At 48.4% G+C, this 24479-nt stretch overlaps 1 protein-coding gene and 1 long non-coding RNA gene across 2 annotated transcripts; both read right to left on the reverse strand.

The window, feature by feature from the left end:
• Positions 1-1722: 1722 nt before the first annotated feature.
• On the reverse strand, positions 1723-17870 carry LOC114067287 (transmembrane protein 189-like). The gene is made up of 6 exons (XM_027902608.1): positions 17662-17870; positions 14405-14524; positions 6221-6312; positions 4589-4733; positions 3751-3963; positions 1723-2864 (listed from the first exon to the last, which is right to left on the reverse strand). Exons 1-6 carry the CDS (start codon positions 17786-17788, stop codon positions 2743-2745), a joined length of 819 nt encoding a protein of 272 aa, XP_027758409.1. The 5' UTR covers positions 17789-17870; the 3' UTR covers positions 1723-2742.
• A 2318-nt stretch (positions 17871-20188) lies between these two features.
• LOC114067274 lies at positions 20189-24415 on the reverse strand. The gene is made up of 3 exons (XR_003573365.1): positions 24136-24415; positions 23765-23907; positions 20189-21990 (listed from the first exon to the last, which is right to left on the reverse strand). It is a non-coding gene; the product is annotated as an uncharacterized LOC114067274 (long non-coding RNA).
• Positions 24416-24479: the final 64 nt, after the last annotated feature.

Consider the following 24479-nt stretch of genomic DNA (forward strand, 5'->3'; position numbering starts at 1 on the left):
TTTTTTTGTTTTTTTTTTTGTTTTTTTTTCCTTCTTAATACACTGCAGAACAAAACCACACCAAAAGAACACTTCTGTCCCTGCACCTGTGTGGTCTGGAGGCTGCTCAGGATCCCCTTTTTCCCAGTCTGCCATCACTGCCTCCCGCCTGTTCCCAGCCAACGCCAGCTCCGAGCAGGCTCCGTATTTGTCCCCAGGGTATCACAGAGGCAGCAGACAGGCCAGGGCTGCAGACAGATGGGTGGGAGAACATGGATAATTAACCCAGGAGCAAAATGGAACAAAATGGGAGAAGTTGAGAGCCCTCGGAAAGCTGAGCAGTCTGACTTGTGTCCATAAGAACCTCAAAGCAAACACAAACCCTCAGTCTGTCCTGGCTTAAGAAATCCCTGAGTGGGATTTTAAGGTTCTTTGCAGTAATTTTTTCTCAATTTACTGCAGTGCAACACTTCCCCTTGGAGCTGTGTCCCCAAACAGCTCTGTCTGTAGGGCCTCTGCAGCGTCATGGATCCACCTGCTCCTCCAAAACCCTGTGTGACCACAAGCTCACCGGGGGCAGCTGCAGTCTGGGCACAGAGCAGGAGCCTGAGAACACCGTTTTTTTGTGGAGGTGAGACTGAAATGAAAGAGCTTCTAAAAGCATTTAAACTGAAATGCTCTCTGTGGAGTTCAACAGGAGTGCCTTATTCTGCTTCAGCTCTAATCTGTTCCTAATCAACTTAAGACAAATTTATCTTAAGCCAGATTTGCAGCTGTTAAGAAGGATCCACATAGCCTTTTGCTCCAGAATTGCCATATTGGTTTTGTGGAAAGATCCACAGCTTTAAATGGGCGAAACAGGGGCCCTGGGAGCTGTGTCAGGAGTGAAGAGTCACGGAGCCAGCTCCGCCTCTGGAGCCCGGCACAGCATCCCATGGAAAACTGCATCCGGAGATTAACTGCTGTCCCAGTTTCTCATAATTAAGCAAGATTAACAGATAAATAGTCCCAGCAGCCACCAGTATGAGTAGCTCAGATTTGTTTCCAATAAGGCTCAAGAGGCCAAGAGAGGTTTGGGCAGCTGCAACTGCCTTTAACAGCACTTTGGACGGACAAATTCTAGTAATTTGTGTGTCCCAAATCCATTTGTTACATCCACTGCGCCACTGCTGCTCACTTGGCATTTCAATCTGCAGTGAAATGAGCTCTCACAGGACCCAGTGCTTCAGGCTGTTTTACACAAGAGCCCTGAGCACCCACCCAGTTCTGTCCTGGGCTTTGGCACTGGTTTAGTTAACTCAAACTGGGGTGGAGGGTGAGGGAAAGGAGAAGAAAAGGATGAGGGCAGGAGGGACAGACAACTAAGGACCACAAATCTGTTAGAACAAGGATTATGGGAGTCTCAAGATAGAAGCAGGTAAGAACATAAACTTTTGGCAAGACGGTATAAATACCATCCACTGCAGTGCTTTGTGCTCACAGCCAGAGATGTTGTTTCTAAGCACTCAGCTGGAGTTACTCCTTCGCATCCAAAGCAGAATTACTTAATTACTTGCACTTCTTGAAAGGTGTAGAAGTGCAACAGGCTCCTACAACACTGACAAATGTTCACTCCAACCTAAACAGGACTGACAGGTGTTTCAGGGGGCTGGAACTGCACAGTGTTTTGCAGTCAGTGATTGAGTTCCTGAACTAAGTGCTGACAATGTAGCAATGAAGAACAGCAACAAGACTTAAACATGATTAGTATTATCCAACTGCTTTGTTATAAATATATTATATACATTCAAACATCACATTAAAATATTATTCCATTACACCAGAAGAGATTAAGGCTTTATATTATTTACAGAAACAAGCAAGCACCTTAAAAAAAAAAAAAAAAAAAGAACAAAACACCAGTCATTGACATTTCCCTTCTAACATTACAAGTTTGATACCTTGAGCTCTTGAATACAGCTATTTGCGGTGTGCCCAATGCTAGAACTAGTTTAAACATTTATTGTCAGGGTAGGAAACACTTAATAGCAGTGAGCACTCCACACGAGCAGGTGTTGTACGGGGTGCCCTCCCTCCTCAGAGGCTCCTTAAGTTGAAGGCTTATGTAGAAATGGTTTGCTCAATTCCACGTGGAGAGTAGAACAATTTTATTTTAAGGGAAGCTGAAGACACTTGAGGATTCGTGGCCCACTGGAGGAGCAGGATTCTCAAAGTCTGTTCCACACGACATCAATTGGATTTAACATGATAGTGAAGACAGAGCTGCACGTTCATCAATCACAAAGTGCATTGAACAGTCATGATTTTCTGGGCTCCCCCTGCCCTGACACTGCTCTCATGCAGAGCACTTGGACACAGAGTGACAAACCCTTGTCACCACTCTCCCTATAGGACTTAGGCAACAAGCTATTTTGGAAGTGTTAAATAATGTTGATACAACACATGTTTCCTACGCCACCACGTACCACTGGAGTGACTGTCCTGCCCTCGGGCTGCCCGACAGCTCACGGACACAGCACGTTCTAATGTGTAAGCAGACATGGCTAAACAAAAAGGTGCTCAGTGAGAGTAATCATCTTCATTTCAAGTATTGTTTTAAGAATTAGTTCTTTTCATTGCAGTCTGTGTTAGCACTTTTTAGTTTGTGCTTTAGAGTCTGTTATTTCTTTGCAGGTCTTGAATTTGGCTGATGGCTTTATTTTTTTTTTTTCTTTTAAAAACAACATTGGCAACAAGTTAAGGATTGCAGAAGGCTGGCAAAAGTTATTTGATTTTCTGAGCCCATTTCATGTCATCTGCTCTTGGCTTCTCCCCAGTAAGTCCTTGGATGATGTTCTCCAAACACCTCCAAAATCTTATCTTCTCTAATGGATAGTTCAGCCAACCTAAGGGATTACAAAGGAAAAAGAGGATTAGCTTGTCAGAGCATCCAAAGTTCAGCTAGTCCAAGACTGCTAATAATGGTCAGGTTTAACTTTCAGGACCTAGTAGGACTGAAAAATAGCTCTTTGAGTGGCAAGATTTTTTCCATCATCTGTCAAGTCAGGCTTCTTAATTGTATCGTGTTTCTACGTGACATTCTGCTAATGAGAACTAGATTTGTTTCTTGGCAGAGGTTTCAAAACCCACATGAACTGTTTGTCAAAGCCAATGACAGAATGAAGAACTAGAGTGGTTTATTTCCTGCTGCCTGATTAACCTGATAACTTATTTAGGATTGTGCAACACTGGTCACTGGGCATTCCCACCTGTCCTGTGGGCATAATATTGAACACGGATATAAAAGGAAGTCAAAGGTAGCAACACCTGTCTGCTCCTCTACCCTGAGTCAGAATGAGTGGATGCTGAAAATCCAGAAGCCTGGCTTTAGAAATGAGCATTCCAGACCAGTTGCAGATGAAATGCTCTCTTGAAGAAACAGCAGCTTGAAGACTTTAGTGAACAAAAGCCATTAAGGCATGAGCTTACCAAGACTCCAGTCCATAGGATCTCAGCACCACGGACTATTCCCTCAGGCTGCAAGCTGAGGGAATAGTAAGTGGTGCTCAGATCCAATGGACTGGAGTCTGGGACTATTCCCTTTAGCTGATCACAAACCTTCCCCCCACATTTTTTATGCAACAAAAGCAACTCCAGTTTTACTAAGAGCCTGTGCAGTAAGAGCACAGTTAACTTCATGCCATTTTCCAGTTTAATAGGCTGTCCCTAAGCTACATCTCAGCAGGTGAACTGCACTGCAGGGAGGCTGCAGCACGACCCCAGGGGCAGTACCAGTGGTGATGCAGAAGTAGGTTTCGTGTGGAGACACATGATGGATCCTGTGGTGCTTCCTGGGCAGGATAATGTGCCAGTCCTGCAGGAATATGACCCAGCGTGGGAGCCCAAAGTACGTGTGGGACCACTTGTGGATCTGGTTCGTCATGGTGATGAAGATGATGAGCGCGAAGACGTAACACTCCCAGGGACATGTCTCGTACAGTGCCTCTGCAAAACAAGATGTGCATCTGTAAACACCAGTTATGAAAAGGCAAATTTCTGCTAGGACAATGGCTGGTGCCACAGGAGCTAACAGAGGCCTCAACGAAGCTGCTTTGGCAGAAGTGTCACAAGAGCCAGTGAGCCATAAGCAATTCCCAAATGTCACAAGACAGGCTGGGAAGTGCCAACATCTGTGAATGCAACACAAACAGGAAGTCAAACTGAGCTGACCATCTATAAAATTAATTTAATCCTTTAGTTCTTGACTTCTAATTTGCACATAAAGTGCTTCTGCACAGAGATGAAGCATTGTTGTTATATGTTTTAGAACAAAGGTTTCCATTTATGCTCACAGCTCGATCTTTCTTATACATAGAATATTTAGCATGATTTCTAATGCTTCCTTGCACAACTCTTCAGCCTCAGATCCTCTGTTGAGCTAGAGAACCTCTCTGTGACACCTGCTGCCACCCCACCTGTGAGAAAAAAAGCTTCCCTCCCTCCTGCCAGGAGCACCAACAGCTCTTCCTTGTCATGTCACAGTCATGGATTTCTCCTACTTTCACAAAGACAAATGTTCATCTAAATAGCAACAACACTAAATCCACAGAAGTCAGAAGTAACAGCTTACCTGGGGAGAAAGAAACAAATTTGTATGCCATGTTTGCTAGTGGGACCAGTGTCATGAAGCAGTTGTCCCCATTGGTCTCTATGAAATCATGTCTGGTAATTGCTGTGGGGTCAATGTGATGTTCCCTAAAGGGTCGGATGAAAGCCTGGAAAAAGAAATGACACCACGGCTCAACACTGGTCTTGGAAAGAAAATATTACCAAAGAACCCCCCCAACAAACCCAAAACCCCCTCTCATGCATTCTAATCTGATGACTGAATTTAAAAGAGTACAAAGCATGTGAGCAGCATCAAACTTTTGTGCTGACAACACTTCAGATTGTTTGATTTACATTTGAGGAGCAATTCAGCTCCCAACCCCAAATCCAGGTTTTCACAGCTTTTCAGTTCTATTCTTAATTTTCAATTAGAACCTGTAGTCTCTAGATCTCAAAGACAAAGCCTCAGCATCCTAATTTCACAGACAAAATAAGCCAGTGAAAATCACATATATAATTTGCTTGCTGTAAGTAGCATCAACCAAGGAAAAATATTAGTCAGTCTAACATTTTTGTATGGGGTACAGATGACAGCACTAACAGAATAAATGCAAGTTAAGTGACTGGATAAGGTAATAAGTCAAAGAGACTGTACAAAAGTCACCTCTAAGAGCAGAAATCACATTGGAACACACAATCCCAAAGGAGACAGAGTAATTGCTTTACTGTGTGTGACAGTCAAACCAGTTACTGATTTGCCTTTACCACATCCATCACATACAGCCTGTGCAAAGGTGTCCTGAGCAGCCTGAACTCACGGTCACTTAGTGCAGAGTCTCCAGTTGTTTTTTTTTATATAAACTATGGTCCAGAGATACCAGGATTCAGAGACTAATAAGTCTATTGAAGGTGAACAAAAATAAACCAAAACCAGCAGTCTGAATTCTGTTGTTGTAGTTTATGTATTTCTGAATACCCCACATGCTATTTTTTAAAAAAAATCACAATCCTTCTAATATTGTACTGTGAGAAGTAATTAATGGTAGCTATTTAGAAATTTAATTAAGAAAACAGATGATGGCTTACAATAGAAACCAGTGCACCTTCGAGTAAACAAGTGGCATTTGTAGCTGCAGGTGTATAATACATCTCTAATTAAATCTTCAGTCATCACCATTCTAATATTACTACATCTACAGCAGGGGCAGTAGAACAGAGAGCTGCAAAGACTCTTACTGGAGCACCCTCATGTTTCACCAGTGTTTAGGAGTTCAGCTGCAGAGGCAACTCTCCACAGCTATGGACATTATTTTTTGAGCACCTAGAATGCCCAGCCAGGTTCCTCCACCTGTGGTTCCCACAGAACCTCGGGACGATCTGCAAACACCGGTATTGCAAAACTGTGTGCAAACCTCAGACAAGGTGATAACACGGAGCAGTGTCACCTTGCAAGTGTCACCCAGGCCAGGTGTAAACACAGCCCTGCCCCAGCACAGCCCAGTGCTGTTCCATGGAGGGCTCTGGGGTGTGCAGCTGGTTACGCTGCCAGGACTGAAGACGGAGCCTGTAACTGCCCAACTCAGCTGGGAACGCTGGAAGTGCTTCAGGGAGGTATTTCGTAACTTTTTCAAGCTTAAGAATAACAATCTCAAACCTTTCCAACTATGGGTAGCTCCACAGATCCCCAGGTATCCGCTCCCCAGTGAAATAATCCTGATAGGAAGTCAGCCGTAATAACTCCTGCAACTTCAATGAGGAGAGAGAGAGAGTTAGAGAAACACAGCATTGTTACTGACTTATTCACACTTTATACTTGTTTTACAAGTTGTTAATCTACCTCTCACTAACATATTTGCACCCACAGGAGATCTACCCAGTCTGAATAAACATAAGCTCAGGTAAGTAAAAAAAAGAGGTTAACAATACACAGTTTGGACAGTAATAATCTTCATTAAATGTATTAGCAGGATTTTGTGTTTAGCCTATCTTGTACGGAACAGATAGACCACTCCACGTGGGTACCTTTTGCTTAGCTGACCCCTCACCTCTGCAGTCCTTCTCACCTTTCGTTTTCAAACAGGGAGAAGAAATAAATGCACGATTAGTGTGGTACCCACTACCCGGAAAAGCTTTCTTTTCATACCATAAATCAACCCTCACTGCTGAATCCATTATGCAGTTGGCCCAAGCTCTTAAATGCAGCAGGAAACACTTCATTCTTTATGTATCTCCTTATTGTACTGGAGACAGCTTATTTTATAAGCAGTAAATCGTGTACATTTGTTCTTGTTTCAGACCACACATGCAAGCTCCAGTGAGACCGGGTGGGACACAATAGCTTTTAGATCTGCTCCCAGCAGCTGAAAGGGCAAGCAGCCTGGGTTCAGGGGAAGATATCCAAACAACACTTCTCTTTGCAACAACTAAAATACCATTCTCGCTGAGCTAATGCCCCCATTAGCCCTCATGGCCTCCAGCAGCTGCACCATTAGAGTCTGAAACGACTGCAGGAGCAGCAACACAAATTGAGGTAAAATACTGACAGTTCAATAGATGTTTCACATGCTGCTTTGATGTCAGCTGGTAGAAAGCTAAGAGGGAAGAATGGAGGGTGCCTGGAGCAATGCATTATACTTCAGCAACTGGAAAAAACCCTAACTACCAGCAATCTCATTCTAGCTGTGCTGCAGAAGGGCTTGCTCACCCTTCTGCACTTGTGCAGGGTGAGTAATAATAGAAGAGCTAGAACTGTACTAAGATTATACATGACTAGAATCATAATACTTAGGGTGTGTCCTGTCCCCAAGCTCAGAGGCCAAGATGGAGCAAGACCCTCCTCTGGGTCAGGGACATGATGGAATGGGATCCTCCTCTGGGTCAGGGACGTGATGGAGCAGGACCTGGCACTCAGCACAGTCACCACTTGGCAGCAAGGCTGGAAGAGCAACTGCCCCAAACACACCATTAACACAAGACAGCTTTGTCTCGCTCGTGTCCTGCTCAGAAACCAGGAAGCTGTCGGGGTTTGGGCCACAGAAAAGGCCCCGCTCCACCTCTTCCTTGTTTAAGAGTCAAACTGAGACACAACAACTTGCAGCCTCACCCAAGGGCTGCTCTCACAGGGAGCACAAACCGCTTCCTGTGGGCTGGCTGCTCCAGGGCCAGCGGGAGGAGCCCCACGAGAGCAGGCACTGCACTGCGAGGGCTTCAAGAGACAAAGCTATTTCACATGTTTACAACAAAAAGATGTACTTTGCTGAAATTTTACAAGCTGAGAGTAAGCCTGGCTTTGCACAGGTATAATTACCAAATAGTAACATGGAGCTCTTACAGTAGAGCACGTATAGTTTTGTATTTACTGTAAAAATTCAGTTAAGAGTTTCTCGAGGGGGGAAAAAATCCAGCATAAGGTGTTATTTAATAACTTGATGCTGTTGTGTAACATCATCGAGAAGTACAGTAATTTTTAATCAGTGACTGTATGAATGTGTTGAATGTTACAGCACTGAAGGGTCAGGGGAATGGCTAACTCCACACAGAAAAAGATCTTGTTTTCTAAAAATCAGTAAGCTAAAATGACAGTTGTTTGTCACCAGCTCAGTTGGTTAGAGAATGGTGCTAATAAAGCCAAGGCTGTGGGTCTGATCCCTGTATGGGCCATTCACTTAAAAGCTGGACTTGATGATCCTTGTGGGTCCCTTCCAACTCAGAATGCTCTGAACTCTGTGAACATTTACATGCTTATAAAAATAAAATGCCTTAGTCATCTGCCTTCCCCATGTAGTGGCTTTCAGTACAGAGAAGGCAGAGGTTTGATACCATGGCAAATTACGAGGCTAAGAAAATAAAATCTGGACATTCCAACAAGTATAAAGTGTAGCAGCTTGAATGCAAAAAAAAGAAGAGTTCATCATTTTGGCTAATAAAGGTGAGAAGAATGCAGTGAGAATGGACCTCACAGTGCAGTAACCAGAGAATGCAGCTGAACTGTGAAATACAAGAAGGGCTGGGATAGCTCATATATTATTATTATTATTATTATTATTATTATTATTATTATTATTATTATTATTATTATTATTATATAGAGTAGTTCTATCCCATTATAGCTACAGTTTCAAACAAGTCCTGTCTGTAGCTCTCCAGAGGCAGGAAAAGTCTGTGCTGTGTCACAGGAGCTCCTTGGCAGGGCTGGCACGTTTCTCACGGAGCTGGCACTTCTCCTTCTGGTGAATCCCTGCTCTGGGAGCCGTGTAATCCTTGTGTCCCAGCAATGCCCCCCGAGAGCAGCACACCCCACACCTCACAGCTCAGCCCTGACTGCAGCAGACCTGACCTGGCCTCGGGGCTGAGCCAGCTGCCAGGGAAAGGAGATCCCCAAGGAATTAGGGCACAGTCTCCCCTGGGGCTGAACAGCAGTGGCTCCTAAAGCAAATACTCATCTACCAAGGCACAGCTTGGCTAAGAATCACTGCCTGATAAACTTAATAATAGGAACAGCCAAATTTTATTCTCATGTCTTTAACCTTAGTGTGTTTGCACGAAGCAAGCTGTTCCTGCTATTTCTCCAGCTGACAGAGGGCTTGTAAAGCACCTGGCACATTTAAATGGCAAAGTCCTGACAACTTTACCAAGGCCTCAGGTTCTTTAAGAAAAAGTACCATTGTGAGAACTTCTTTTCCCTGTAAATGCACTACTAGAAAAAGCATTTATGCCATCCCAGAAGGTGGTGATTAAAGATACAGAGAACAATGGATACTAAATGAAAATCAAGAGCAAATTTTCTCCCAGTAAAGAAAAAAACCCAATACTTTCATTAGTATGATTAATCAACTCATCCTCCAGTTTCATCCTTTTAAAACACTCCCAGAATGAAGCAAGGTGAGCTCAGTCCCTGGGAGCACTGGCTAGTTCTGTGCCTGCAGGTTGGCACTCAGAGCCCCAGCACCTGAACTGGGGTTGGCATGGGATGCAACCCACCATCCCACTGCTCTGTTCAGGGTCTGCACTGTGCCCATGCACTCCAGCAGGGCAACACCCAACATGTGTGGGTGTTCGAGGTGCAAGAGGCAGTTTTTTGAGTGGATCAGGACCACCAAGACCTACAGCTCTTAAATCCTCAGCCAAAGTCCCCTGTAACTTGGAGAGAGCCCCTGACAACTGGGCAGGCACACAGAGCTGTCTTTGTCCCTGCTGCTGCCAGAGAGAGCGACAGCACGTTCCCTGTGCATGCAGTGGAGACAGAGAAAGGGCCGTGTCACCCGAGTCCCTCCAGCACCAGGGCAGGAACCTCGTGGGGGGAAATGGCTCAGCTCTCCCTCTGCCCTGCCTGACAGCTGCCAGGAAAGTCCATCCCTTAATCCAAGTGACATGAAGAACAGATAACTGGTGTCAACATCACATGCCTGACCAGTGCAAACCAGCAATTCTACCACATAATTCCACTTTCATGACCAACAGCCTCCTCCCTCTCCTCCTTACGGGGCCGGACAGGGGCTCCCAAGAGAACACCCCAGTAGTGCCCAGGGGATCCGCAGGAGACAGGATACAAACATTTTAATGCAACCCACACTCATTTGTGCAAAATGCAACACAGAATCAAAGTTTTGCCTATTTAACCACCTGTGGAGTTTCCCCCTTCAGGGGATGATACAGTTTAGTGTGGAAACACAAAGTTACAGCTACCAAGTAACTGCTGGGTACTTCAGGTGGGGTAGGACAGCGGGTGACAAAGAACCGGCTTATTTGGACCAACATTGAAGCAAAAGATCATTCTCTGTTGCTGAGGATTCTAGTGTAATTTCAAGGACCTTTTAAAACAAAATTTCAAGTGGAAATTTCATGTTAGTGCACAAAGTAACTCCAAAAATGAAGCAACATTGTTACAACTGTGAGGCAGAGGATGTGGGCACCTGCCCCACGTGCCCAGCACTCCATTCAGCACTGATGGCTCTGGAGTGGTTTCACTCCAACTTGTGCCAAGGCTCTCGTGTGTTACACGCTCATCCTTTGGCTCTGCAATGCAGCTGATGAAGTGCAGCCCTGCAGAGCTGCTTGAGCTTGGAACAAAGAGCTGCTGGGCCTTTACGAGATCCAGTTTCTATTTTGAAAGCTCACTAAGTGATTTCCTCCTGTGTGATCTCTCTGCCTAACCCACAACATCTGCAGGAATGAAACGTGGACCTCAAATCAGTTAAAAAAAATGAGGTGCCCAGCTCTCAAGTCAGCAGCAATTAACTGTACCTTGTCATGGCACAAGATGTTCCTAAAGATATCTGTCCTATGTGGGGCAGTTCTTACAAATACAAACAGGTTACCACACAAAGTTAACTTTCTTTTTTTTAAAGACTGCAGTGCACAGTCTCTGTTATGAGCAAATGTGGCTGCACATGAAAGTCAAATGTCTGAAGCAAGTCAACCAACTTGGAAAAGAGGGTTTAAAACCCTATACAAAGGCAAGAGGAGAGGGAGGAAATGAAAACCAGGATCCGTGTTTTAACTTGCCAAACTTTTTATCTAAATGCTGTTAATATATGAACTACCTATTCAACTCAAACGTATTGAAAAATATGCCGGACACCACAAACTCACCTGAAGGTATAAGGGCTTTCAAACCTGATTTCATGTGTTTTGGTGAGGCTTTTCTGCTTATCAAACAATAATACCTTTGCCATCCTTGTCCCTGGTACTACTAAACATCTATTAGAGTGCTGCTCTGGTTCTGTGGCACTGCTGGGATGGTGCCCTGCTGCAGTGGGAAAAGATGGGGGTGTTGAACCTCCACCACACCCCACCCCCAGCCAGCGCTGCCCACAGTTAACTGGGTGCATGTGTGTGCGTGCCAATAAAACACCAAACTGAAATCTGCACGACTGGCAGCTTGCAGAGAGAGGAACATCTCCATGGCTGCTCAGCAGCTGAGGATGTTCAGAATAGGGCATGACTGGATTTAACAGAAGCAACAAAAGAAATCCATCCTCTGCCCACTCTTTTTTTTTTTATTATTATTATTTTTTATTTTATTTTTATTTTTTTTGACAGTGAGGAAGGGAAGGAAGTTGTCTCATCTCTGCTAAACCAGCCTGAAAGACAAGAGACTCCCATGCCTCTTCCCTTCCAGCATGATCATCCTTAATCAGCAGGAAACACCCCAGTGCAGGAGCCATTCTAACCAAGGCCACGAAGGTCTCCCCTCAGCGACACCGTGGGTGACTCAGCTCAGCAGCACAGACCTGCCTGCCACAGCACACAGACAAGGACCTGCTTCCTGCCAGCCAGAGCAGGATCAGACCTTTTTTGTCCCAAGAATCTCTGGATTATGGTATTCACAGTATTACTCATGTCACAATTAAGTGTTCCTTTAAAAGTACGAGAAAAGAATTAATCACAGACACAGGGTTTAGGCAAAGTGGAATGATGCACAATGTTCAAACCACTCCATTTCTTAAAAGATAAGTATTTGCATAAGAGCACAGAGGGGGTGCCAATGATGCATTCAATGGACAGGTCTGTGCAGCAGAGCGGATCCATCCCACTGGATTGCTGATCCCTTTCACGTTTCCAAAGGCCTGGTGTGAACTTGATCCAGAGCTACATCTTTATTAGCAGAATGTTTATTTTGTGACCTCATCTCAAAGGTCAATATTCCAAACTAAGCTTGAGGACTGGAACACACCTCAGCTGCCAGTGACTCAGTGTTCCCAATTGTACCCACCATACCATCCACAGGACTTAGGAATCAGGACTTTCATGGAGATGAGCTTCACAAAATGTAATAAAACCTAACATAAAAACCCCAAACTAATAAAATCTGAGAATTACAGATATAATTTACACTCCACCTGAAGAAATAACGTACTGAAGACAACAAAACAAGATAGCCTGCAGCACTTATTATTTTATTGCACTCATTTTTGTACACACTATCAGTTATTTCCACACCATTTTATTTACACAGAATCAAGATTCTGCTACTTTAATCATTCACTACTACTTAAATAATACTATCAGTGAATTGGCTGCTTTATCAGCTAAACTGGTAACCAGGGTATCAGAGAACTCAAGCTTTTATCAACATTAACTCTGAGATGAAAGCCAGCAACAAACAGATTGCACTACAGGTTAACCACCACTGGTGACTCTCTTGTCTGCATCTGCCCTTGTCACTAAGGAGCAGTTCACAGGCCACATTCTTCTCCATCCTCCCAACACCTCCACCTCATCAGCTGAGAGCAGGCAGGACTGAATGAGGCCAAGAGGGCTGGTGTGATTCACAGTGAGAGGACACTGCTCCCCCCCAGTCCCCTTTACACAGACATCAGGAATTGCCACTTCCCAGCTCTGGGAGAAATTCACAGCTTCTATCACATACCACTGCTTGAACCTGCTGCTGTGTTTTGTCTGTTTGTTTAATTCATTAGCAATATACAGCAGAGATTCTAAACAAGCACCATTCTCTTCTAAAACATACACCTCACACAGTTTATAGAAAATGTATTTTTATTCTAAAGCACAGGAATGAACAGCTGTACTACCTCACACAGCGCCCTAAGGAATAACACCATGTGTTCTCCTTTCAGCTAACCAGGCAATTCATGCAAAAGCATGTAGACGTTTATACACACCCAACACAAGAGTTACTACTGTATTCAGTATTCTTTGCAAGTATGGGTGAAGTGCTTGGATACTATTCCCTCCCTCTTCTCATAGTAGAAGTTTACCAGAGAGCTATGAAAGGTATGCATTGCATAGCTGACTCTTCAGATTTCTAAACTGAGCCCTTTTTCCTTTTCCCACATCCCCTCCCACCCAGGGACCAGCAGTGCCCAGGCAGTGCCCACAGACTGAGTCAGCCTCAGGTGAGTGCCCGCCTGCTCCGCTGCCCTCTCTGCCTCTTCTCAACAAAGTCTGTGTGCAACTGCTTCTCAACACCATCCTGTGCCACAAAACTCATGCAAATGCTGATACTTTTTGCTCTGTGTGTTAAGGAATATCCCAGTCGTACCCAGGGTTAGGCTTTGACTGATGTAGTGAATGGTGCGGAGTCCCTTTTCACAATTCTTGATTCTATCAGTAAAGCTGCACAGCATCAAACTAGAATCTTCACTGGTTCTTCATCTCCACCATGGGAAAGGGGAATCACCAGCTCCCACTGCAGCTCTGCCCCACTGAGATCCTGCCAATGTAAACACCTCCCCAGACCAAGACACAGAGATGAGACTGAGCTGCTGCGCTTGCCTGCCTTCACTTCCCACCAAACGAAGTAATAAGAGATCAAAAGTCACATTTATTATCACAAGAAAGCTGAAACTTGTCTTATATTGCTGGAAAAAAGTCATCATTGAGGATAAAGGCCAAATGTCACATCCTGACATGAAAGCACAGCTCTCCAGAATTCTCATGGCCACTTTGCAGTCCCCAGAAATCAAGCCAGTTTGATGCCTTAACCACCTTTTATAACATTTCTCAAGCTTTTGCTTTCTGAAAAGTTCTTGTAAATGTTTTTGTCGATCAGCGCATTTTGTTTCCATCTCTGACCATCTTGACAGCTCTTTTTGCTCTCAATAGTCCCTACACTTGCAATGACTACCCAAACCCACCAAACTTACATAGCTATGCCAAAAACTTCCCCTCTGAGATACCGAGAAGCCACTGACACGAAAGACAAAGCAGTAACAAACTTTGCGGATGGTCTCAGTTTCGGAGGCTCTGCCCTTGCACACACACTAATTGTCCCTCTCCCTTTCCCCATAGCAAGTCAAACCCAATGGATCACACTCTTGCTTCCCATATCCCAACAGTCTTGCCTTGTCTGGGGCAGCGAACAGTTCCTACTTACATATCCCAACGATAACCGAGGGCGTGTGTTCCAGTCGCAAATAGAAGAGGAGATTGTAAAAATTGAAACAGATCAGAGAGAAGCATAAGATGACAGAAATCCATTCTTGTAGTCTCTTTCCTGTTGGAAAAAAAAAAAAAAAAAAAAAAAAAAAAAAAAAAAAAAAAAAAAAAAAAAAAAAAAAAAAAAAAAAAAAAAAAAAAAAAAAGGAAAAAAGCACGCTTTACTTTTATCCGAGAGGACATTTTGGAGTCTGAAATAATACAGACAGACCATTCTACTGCCTGCATGACTCGCTCCATTTGTCTGACAGGGAACTGAAACAGAAACTTATTTATCCATGGAAGGTTCACTCATTTTGTTAAATCACATTCTTCTTCCCTGAGCCGCCACTTAACCCCTTGCCTCTGCCCTTGCCCAAATAACAGGGACAAACCAGATATCATCTCACATTGTCCTAGTTTCCTTCTCCCTGAGATTGCTGGCATAACGTTTCTCCTTTTCTCAATTTGCATTTCATCCAATATTCAGTGTTGCTGGAATGGCTGAATCTGGGAACAAATTTCTGGCCTCAGACATATTTAAATCTCCTCGTGATCTGTAATATTTACAAGCTCTGAGATTTTAAATAAAGCTGTTGCACTAACAGGAAAAAGCACTATCCTGTATTTTGGTGGCCCTGGAATGACTTGTCAAATGTTGCAAGTGTATGTACCCCCTGAAGCTCCTCACTGAACTGCTGCCTTGTTTTTGCCTTCCTGCTCCCAGGCAAAGGCTGGGAACTCTCAGCCACTCTGAGATGACAAAGGACAGAATAAGCAAAGAGAAAGAACTGGCACAAATTCTCTCCTGCACCTTGCTGCACTGTTTTGTACCTCCATAAAAAAATCATTAATATAGAAAGGGAACAGGCAGATCAGAGTACAGTAACACTCTGAATATCAGATTAGCAGCAGAAAGCTGCTGCCTGTTCATCACTGCTGGATCCTCACGAGGCTCCGAGGCCAAGAGCAGGGGATGCTCAGGGTGAGGCCCATGTGGATTAAGGAATCAGGAACAGATCTTTAATGCCCAAGGCCAGGCAGGAGATCTGAGCTGCCACCGTGGCCAGAAGGGCCCCGGGCTGCAATCAGCTCTTGACATGCTCAGGGGCAGCCAGCACAGCCACCTCCTGCCCAGGGCTCCCCAGAGCAGCCCCTTCCCCACTCCTGCTGAGGCAAAGCCACACCCAAGGAACACTGAGTGAGGACTCCAGGGAGGTGCACGTGCTCTCCCAGGCACACTCAGGCCTAGCATGTGTTCAGGACAAGAGCTTCTGTCCTACTCCTCCTCCCTCCTGACCTACTGCCTGATCAAATTTCTCCTCCTAAATGCTAAATCAAGTCCTCCCTCTCAACCGCACCACACAACAAACAGGGAAGTAGGAACATAAAAGGAGGATCAGAATTACCTCCAATGTGCCTACAGAACAATATTCGAAAGCGTGAACAAAGACTTTTACAGGCCAGTTTTGCTCTAGAAGGACCCCAAGTATATAAATTAACATCCCCTGCAGCAGCAGAGGAGAGAATCGTAAAATTAAATTAGGACACGAGAACAGCCATATTTGACAGCAGCATCAGGTGGCAATGTGGGCGATTCTATAAAGAGATCCCTGGAGTAATGAAAGTAAGAGTTAATTAACACTCGCTTCCTGCATAAGAAAACCACACCCTGATTAGAGCAGCCAAGTGGGTACAATTAGCTGACTGCGGGAAACGAGGCTCCTCGCTGGCAAGTCCCCTGAGCTCAGTGTGTGCAAACACCTCTGTACTCTGAACACCGGGATCCCAGCATGGCTGTGGAGATACCTGAGTCCAAAAACGCAGCCTCAGCTCTGCACTGGGAAGCAAATCACTCAAGGAGCTGAGTCAGCACCAATAACTTGTGTTTAAAGGGCACTCAAATTTAGAAGCGTGTCCTGCCTGAAGGAATGAGGTGACAAAGCCACAAAGAGTGTGCTTAAAGGAATCAGGGAGATATTCCAGTCATACTCACTCTGCACAGTCAAATATAATCCCTGCTCTAATGAATTCAGAAGTTGGACATCACGTGCTTCCTCCATAATACATATTCTGACGTTGTTTATGCGAATTATTTATGTAAGGCCAGAAAAAACGTGTGCATCCAACACATCCTCACAGCTTTCTGACACAATATCACTGCACATGTCCTGCTTCACAGATTGCCCAGGAATCTCCCTCTGCAGCCAAGGATCAGGACAGTGAGTTGTGTGGGGAGGAAAACCTTTTCCTCATGAGCCAAAGTCAGGGACTGCTTTTGTGTAAAACAGGAACCAGACCCAGCTGGACCAGAACTGTGCGTCCAGGTGTCGCATGGCACCTTCTCAAGGCAAACAGGAGGTGACCAAAACCAGCTGAAGTGTGCAGACTTGCCCCAAACAGTCAGACAAACCAACAATGGCCTCGGTTTCCTTATCATTGCTTGGCTCTGGGTGAGTAAGAACCTACACTTCCTACAGGAATTGCCTTGTGTGAGCTGAGCTCAGCTGACCTGCTGGAAACCACAGAGAGCTGAAAACGTGTCTTCCCTTTCCTAATACCTCTCCTGCAAATGGATTCACTGGAAACGGCAGGAACACCCAGCACTGCTCACACTGTGAGCTAAACACAAACTGTGCCTAATTATAAGGAGTTTGCAGCTGTTTCCACAGCATGAACGAACAGTCATACAATAAGCACTCAAACGACAAATTGAAGCCTGTTTGATGAGTACCACGTTCCAGGAAGACCAGAACAGGAATTCCAGCATCCCTCCGCCCCTTTCTGAGGGGCCAGGCCTGGAGATCTCAGAGCAGCTCCCTGAATGCTCGTTCTGCAGCCAAAGCTTCTGTCGCTACCTTGTGTAGCGACCAGACCCGCTACCAGAAGGAAAGCCTCGCTTTTCGTATGCCAGCTTTTAAAGAGAACACCCGCCCCCGCCCCGTTCTGGGCCGTTTCTGGTTCGAAACGCTCGGGGCCGCACACTCGACCCGGTCCCAGCGCCCCCGGGAGCCCCGCGCTGCCCGGGCCGGGCCGGGGGCGGCAGCCCCGGGGACCCGCCCGGCAGGGCCCGGCCCATCCCCGCCCCTCGGGGCTCCCGGGGCTGCGCCGGGACGGACCGCGGTGCCTCGGGGGGAGCCGGGCCCCGGGAGGAGCTACCCCGAGCGCCCGGCCCGAGGGCCCCGCCCGCGCTCCCGCGCGGCCGCGCCGCCTCACCTGGCGAGTAGAGCTCGGCCAGCTCGCGGGCCCCGGCGTGCTGCGCTCCCCAGCGCCGCCCGCCGCCCTCGGGCTCCTCGGGGGGCTCGTCCCTGGGCGCCGCGGCCGCCGCGCCGCTGCCCGCCATGTCCGCGCCGCTGGGCGCGCAGGGCCCGCGCTCGGCCCGGCCGCGTCCGCAACGGGCCGCGCTGCGGCGGGGCGGGCGCGGCGGCCCCGCCCACGGCGCGCCCCGCCAATCGCCGCCGCGGCCGCGCGCCCCGCGGGCCAATGGGCAGCGCCGCCCCGCGCGCAGCGGCCAATGGCGAGGCGGCACGGCCCGGGCGCAGCGGGGGCGGGGCCGGGCGGTGGCCGAGCCGGGCCGGGCTGGGCCGGGGCGGGGCGGGCGGGCCCGGGAGGAGCGGGGCGGGGCCGGGCGGGGCGACGCGGGGCGGTACCGGCAGTCCCGGTTCCAGGCCGTGCGGGGCGGTTCTGGGCAGTCGGTGCCCGGTGGTCTCGGTTCCGCGCCGTGCGGGGCGGTGCCGGCCGCACTCTCTGTTCCCAGTGTCTCGTGTGCGCTCCTCCGCCGGCGCGGGGCGGTGTTCCCGCAGCATCCCCCGCGACCGTCCCGACAATAAACACACCGCCGGTGCAGAATTAGACAGTCAAAACTAAAAGAACCCATATATTTAACCATGAATGCAATTATTGTGCAGATAAAAAAGGAACCATCACAAGGGAGCATGCTGTGCCTGAAAGTTTGTATTGACACAGTCTGAGTACGGTCACAGATGAAAAACTCACAATAGGATGTGGTGATTCATGTGCTCTCAGTTGGTTCTATTTGAAGCATGTTTTTGGGAGCGTTTCCCAAGAGACCTCCAAGGTGTGTTGGTGATCTTGGTTTGTCAGGGCAAAAGGGCTGTCGGGAGGAAGAAAAAGCAGCAAATTGCTACCAAAGTTGGGCTTTGCATGGGCTATCAAATTCTCTTGGAAAATGGTTGTTTTGCCTTAGTTTCGCCCGGACCAAAACACAATATCAGCAATGTCAGCGGCTCTCACCTCACCTCACCTCAGTGTGACAGGACCACCGAGGGGAAGGTTTGGTCCTTCCCTGGAGCCAAACCAGAGCACAGCTGGAGACTGTTCCTCGTGTTCCTCCTTCCCTAGGGGTGGAGGGATAAGAGGGGAGTCAGTGCACAGGCTCAGCCCGGCTCTGCTCGGCACGACTCGCCTAGAGCTCACCCGGAAAACGCCCAGATCGCACCTGGAACACATTGGGAACACTCCGGGAACACTCCGGGAACGTACGCCTGAAACGCCCCCGGGGCTCCCCGCTAGGTGGCGCTCCAGGCTCGGACACAGCGGTGCTGCAGGGTCGGGGGAGTGGGCGGGGCCGAGGGCGGGGCTAAGGCACCAGGAGGGGCGGGGCTATGATAGTGGGAGGTTCTATGGGCGGGGCCATATCGGTGGGCGGGGCTCGGGGTGCCGGTGCGGTCCCGGTCCCGCCGCGCCCCCGCCCCACCGGGACCGACCGGGACACGGGGACACCGCGAAAGGCCCCGGTGCCGGAGCCATCCCCGAACAGCAGGGCTTGGCGCGCTCCTCACTGGACCTCTCCCCTGAGCCCGCCCGCCCCCCGCACTGCTGCCGCCCGGCACGGCCCCGGCCCCTGCGGCCCCGCACTCACATCCCCCGCGGGTGCCCGCAGCCCCGGTCGCCTCAGCCCCGCTCTCCCCGCCCCGCCCCGTCCCGCCCCGCCGTGCCCGCCCGAGCCCCGAGGCCCCGCGGGAGCAGCAGCTGGGGCCGCTCCTCGCCGGGCTCTCGCCGGCCTGGGAAAGTGTCAGTGGGTGGCGGAGCTGGAACAGCCACTCCCACGGCTCCCGTCCAAGGCCGTAAATGCGAAGGTGGGGAGATGACAGGGACCGAGGAGCACGAGCAGGACGGGACACCGTGGTTACTCCACCTGGGCCCCCGTCACCCAGACCAGCCAGGTGACACAGACCAGCCCCGGCGCTGTTCCACTGCCAGGACTCACAACTGACAAGCCCGAACTGATTCCCTGGCAGCCCCGCTTTCCCTGGGGTGCTCCACACAGGACGAGAGCAGATGGAAAACAAGCATTCGTACAGTCTAGAGCACAGATCTTTAATGCCTTTAATAAAGAAAAAAATTTCCAGTTCTCCACTTAAGCCCACTCCCCTCCCAGACTTCCTTGTTTTGTGTTGCCCCAGCCATACACTCCATGGAGTTCCAGCTACCTCTCCTGCAGCCTCAGGACCTTGGAATAGATTCCCTCTTTCAGAAATTTCTGAAAGGAATAATCGAGTTCTGTTCCTGGGAGCTTCTGACACTTGGCAGGGTACCCTGGAAGGATAGGATTCCTCTTCCCCAATGGATCTTTCAAAAGCCTACACAAGAGATCATTAATACACGATCTGTACCAAATTCATCAAAGCAGGAGGCTGCGATTCCCTAGGAAATGTCAGACAACTACAGAGAACTTCTGGAAAGTTAGTGGACAGCAACCTCTCTGCCATTTTTATTGCTATGTAAGATACAAAGTCATCTCTCTCTGTCCCTGCTCAGACTGACAGCCCACATCTTGCCAGCAAAACTGCTCCAGCACAGACTCCCTCTGCCATGCAGGACAGAGACTGTGGTTTCTGCTCTGTCACTGTTCCCTTCCAGGGTGTGCTCTGGCTCTCCCTCCCTCCTTTCCTTTGCAGAGCCCCAGAGTGGGTGCTCTGACCTCAAATTTGCTCTGGAAAATTTTCCGTGTGGTCAGGGAAGGTATTTCGCTCATGTTGTCCCACCGGTGCCAATCTCCAGGTGTCGTCTCCGTGGCTCTCGTCAGGGCAAAGAGCAACGTGCAGATAAAGGGGGATTGAGCAACCCAGCGCTGCAAAGGCCAAGCCTGCTGGGTCAGAGGTGAGCAGAAAATCAGCAGAAGACCAACAAAAACCCGAGCATCACCATGTCACGTGGGAATAGGATGAGGGAGCATTTGAGGGGGGGAGGGTTCTAGTCTGTAACAAAAGAAGTGAAGGAGTCCAGGAGACATGGCCTGGGACTGCCTGGGGAGCTTTGGGCCCTGAGACTGGGCCAGGCAGAGCATCCAGCAGCGGGTTCAGGAGGCGGAATGCATGTGGCAATCGTTTTTTATGTTAAAATGAAGCAAAGTGCCGAGCCTGGTCTAAGAGCTGGGGCAGACAGAAGGAGAGCCAACCTCTCCCCAAGTTGAGACATTGTCCCTGTCTGACATTTTGTAAGAGTAAGTGGAGAGCAATAGATTCAAACCTGGCCTCTGCCAGGTACAACTTGTGAGTTGTTGTTGGCGCATGGTATGCGGCTGAATAAAGAGGGACCTGGGGCTAGGAAAGGAAAAGAGAGCCAGACCATGCCCAGAAATACATTTCAATTTTACTTCTCTATTTTGCAGCCTTTATTGCAACACTACTTAAGTCAGACTTTTAGGCAAGGTCCCCTCCTACCCCCTAGAGACCTTCTCACACCACCTCTGTGCTCTCTTCCCACACCACCCTATTAGCAGGGACACTCTGCTCTGGAACTCCTCACTTCTCCTCCAGCTCCCCTCCAACACACTGCCCACAGCACCCCGGGCATTGCTGCTGCTGTCAACTTCTGGCATCACCTCCCTTTCCCTGTGCCCCAGCTCTGCCCCTCTGTGCTGTTCCAGGCTGCAGCCCTGTGGCTGAGCAGCTTCAGTGTGATCTTACTGATCTTACTGTCCTGCTAAGAGCTACTGCAAGGGAAATAATAATAATAATAATAAAAAAAATAATAAATGGGACAAAACTGCACCAAGAAGCATCAGAAATTTCAGCCAGCCTCTTTGGACAGCATGACCCTCAGTCCACAGACCTTCTGATAAACACTTCAGTGTTTGAGCCATCACCACTAAACTAACAGCATCACCCCCCAAAGCTGGTGTCATTCCAGGGACAGCTGCTGCAGACCTGGTTTGCATGAAATGGAAAGCTTGCAAGAAATCCTGGAAAAGAAGACAATTTCCAGGAAGAAAATGCCTCTGCAATGCTTTACTGTAGGTCTGATGATGGAGCTGGAAAGTTGCGGCTTCTACAGCAGAAAAGGCAAACTGGAGAGCAGAATTTAATTCATGACAGAGATGAGCAGTGAGGATGGGATTCTTCCCTCCACCTTTTCACCATGCTGGTCTCCTCCTGTTCCCCTCCTCATGTCTGTATTGTTTCACCCATGAATGTAGAGGAATCTGGATGCTATTGCATCAGATTTTTTTTTCCTCGAAAATGTTATGTTCTTACTAAGTAATTGGTGAGTTATGCTGTATCCTTCCTCAGCTGAATAGTTCTGAAAAAAGAATTCATGAAATCACTGGTGGGAAGGAGCTTTTCACAGAAGTGCTGCTTTTCTGTCGAAAATGGCTCTGCTGGGAGACAAGCTGCGGAAGGGCTGCTGCCAGTGCCTGGATCCTTTCGCCAGGAATGTCTGCATCTCTTTTCCTATCTGAAGCATCTCTGAGGAGCTTTTCCAGGACAATTATTAGCAGCCTCTGCACATCTGTCCAGGCTGAGCCAGGCACTCGCAGGGACAGAGCTTGGTGTGCCCAGACCTCTGCTCAATCCTGTGGTGCGAGCCTTGCTCTGCACCTGTTCCCATCTCAAAACCCCCACTTCCAGCCATGCATTTGTTATGACAAGTGCAGAAACAATTTAAAAGAGACCAGACTTAGCTCAAAACCTGCTTGCCGAATGCTGGGGTTTTGGATAAGTGGTTAGTCCCGCCAACAAAGTTCCCATGAGAAGCTGAGAACGGACGTTGGCTCCACGAGAGTGGATGCTGGGATTTGAGGTGAGCTGGAGGAAGTTTAAAGAGATCCGGGTACAGCAGGGATGTGAAGGGGAGAAGGGAAGGAGGGGACAAGCTGGGCATCCAACCTCAATTACCACCCAGCTGCCATGTGATCCCAGTGACTGCGGGATTACTCAGCACTGGCCGGGAAAGCAGGTGTGGGCCACACCATCCCTGATACAATCTGTTTCACATGACACTTGCACAGGCATTTTATTTTGTTAGGGAAGATCAGCCCAGGCAGGAATACAACTTTCTGCTGCCGAGCAGCAGAGAGTAGGGCAGAAATTCCAAGAGGGCAAATTTAGATCTCCAAAAATATCTTAAGAAGGTGTTCGGGAATTTTACCAACCAGCTTTAATGTTTGATTTTAGCCAACGACTGGCCAAGAGAGACCAACCATGCACTAAGCAGGTCACCTTCTGCCTGTGAGCAGGAGACCTTCTGCCTGTGGGTCCCTGAGACGGTTTGGTGGTAGGAAGCACATGAGACTGATTTTAAGAGTTCGGTTGGAAGGGCCAGTTAGGGCAGCCACTGGATGTAACTGCCAGATCAGAATGCAGGATAAAGGTGCAGGATGAGGGAGTAAACAGCCAGAAGAACAAGCCCTGGCTCACTGTAACTTGCCAGTATTTGCACCCAATACAGATGTTTGTATTTATGAAGGTATGGGCTCCAACTACAACCTCCAGACCCAGCTTTCTGGCCAGGCCCAGCTCTAATTTAATCTCTGGTGCCTTCACCAAAGATTAACTTGATAGATAAAGATGGAACTAGAAATATTTGAAGCCTGAAAACCTGTTAGGGGGCTTTTGTTATGGAAAAAAAAATCCTATTAAAACATGAAAAGAAAAAGCAAATAATAAAAAAAAAGTCCGATGATCCACTGAGTGATTCTTGAATTCTTCCTCTTTTCAGAGTTCTGAGGTTTGAACATTAAGAACAGTTGACTGTTTGAATCATATAATGCAATACCTGTTCCTCTGGCTTAACGTTACAATATTTCCCACACCGCAGGATTGCTTCACATTATTCTAAGAGGCAGTGTCATTTTCCCCGCAGTGCTGGGTCTTCTTTACTGAGGCGAGGACACTCCTACTTCCTTTAATTATATGTTTTGTTTTAAATTAATGTCCTTTATTCTGGGGATGAATCACCAGCTTGTAGACAGGTAAATGTGGGAGTAAGAGAGTGAAAATATAAGTTTGATTCCCAAGGTGGGTGTCTTTAATTAAAACGGACATCAAGATTCAGTCTTCCTTCCCAAACTTACCCCACAAATCGAAAAACTTTGGGCTCCACGTTCTCCTGCACGTCTCTCACTTTCCTCCCGAGCCGTGTCCTGCCTGGTGGGTTCCCTTTGGTTTCGTGTGTGGATCCCCTATCGCGTCTGTGCCCTCACAGTTGCACCATATCCTGCAAAGCAAATACGCCAGGACAAACTTCCAGGGCCCCATCCCTGCACGAGGCGCTGGGGAGGGAGCGCTGGGTTCGCTGCACTGTGGATGTTCTCAGCGGCGAGCAGGGAGCCAGGAGCAGTGCTATGCCCTGCTCCAGCTCCTCTTTGCTCGGCCCAGGGCTCGCCGCTGGAAAGCGGCTGTGTGCACGTCCCTGGGGACACTTCTGCCTGCCAGGGGGATTTACCAAAGCAAGCACGGGATGGAGAGTAACGGGATCCGTCTTTGTTTTGCAGCTTTCCCCCTGCTTTGCCAAAAGAACTTGGAAAAATCCCTCCTGCCTTGATTTCCCCGAGGGTGAAACGATACCCGGGGGGATCTGCGCCCAGCCCCGCTGCCAGCCCCGGGCAGTGCCCCGCTCTCCGGTGTCAGAGCTGAGCCCAGGCCGGTTCGGCGGGGGCAGCAGCGGAGCCCGGCACACGCGTGTCCCCGAGGCCGAGCGCTGCCCGCCGCTGTCCCCGCCGGACCTGGCCGCGGCCAGCCCCGACCTCCCGCACCTGCGGGCCCTCAGCCGCCCCTCCCTCCCTCCCT

The sequence above is a fragment of the Empidonax traillii genome, unplaced genomic scaffold (genome assembly GCF_003031625.1).
Source record: "Empidonax traillii isolate 1590-97213 ecotype Southwest subspecies unplaced genomic scaffold, ASM303162v1 scaffold890:size686501, whole genome shotgun sequence".
NCBI lineage: Eukaryota > Metazoa > Chordata > Aves > Passeriformes > Tyrannidae > Empidonax > Empidonax traillii.

Bases quoted from the DNA above. Each gene is read 5' to 3' on its own strand.
- LOC114067287 (XM_027902608.1), bottom strand. From the start codon at position 17,788: ATGGCGGGCAGCGGCGCGGCGGCCGCGGCGCCCAGGGACGAGCCCCCC. The intron at 6,313-14,404 runs GTAAGTAGGAAC...TCCTCATTGAAG, and splicing joins CTCGGTTATCGTTGGGATAT to TTGCAGGAGTTATTACGGCT. The intron at 4,734-6,220 runs GTTTGAGATTGT...TTCTTTTTCCAG, and splicing joins AGCTACCCATAGTTGGAAAG to GCTTTCATCCGACCCTTTAG.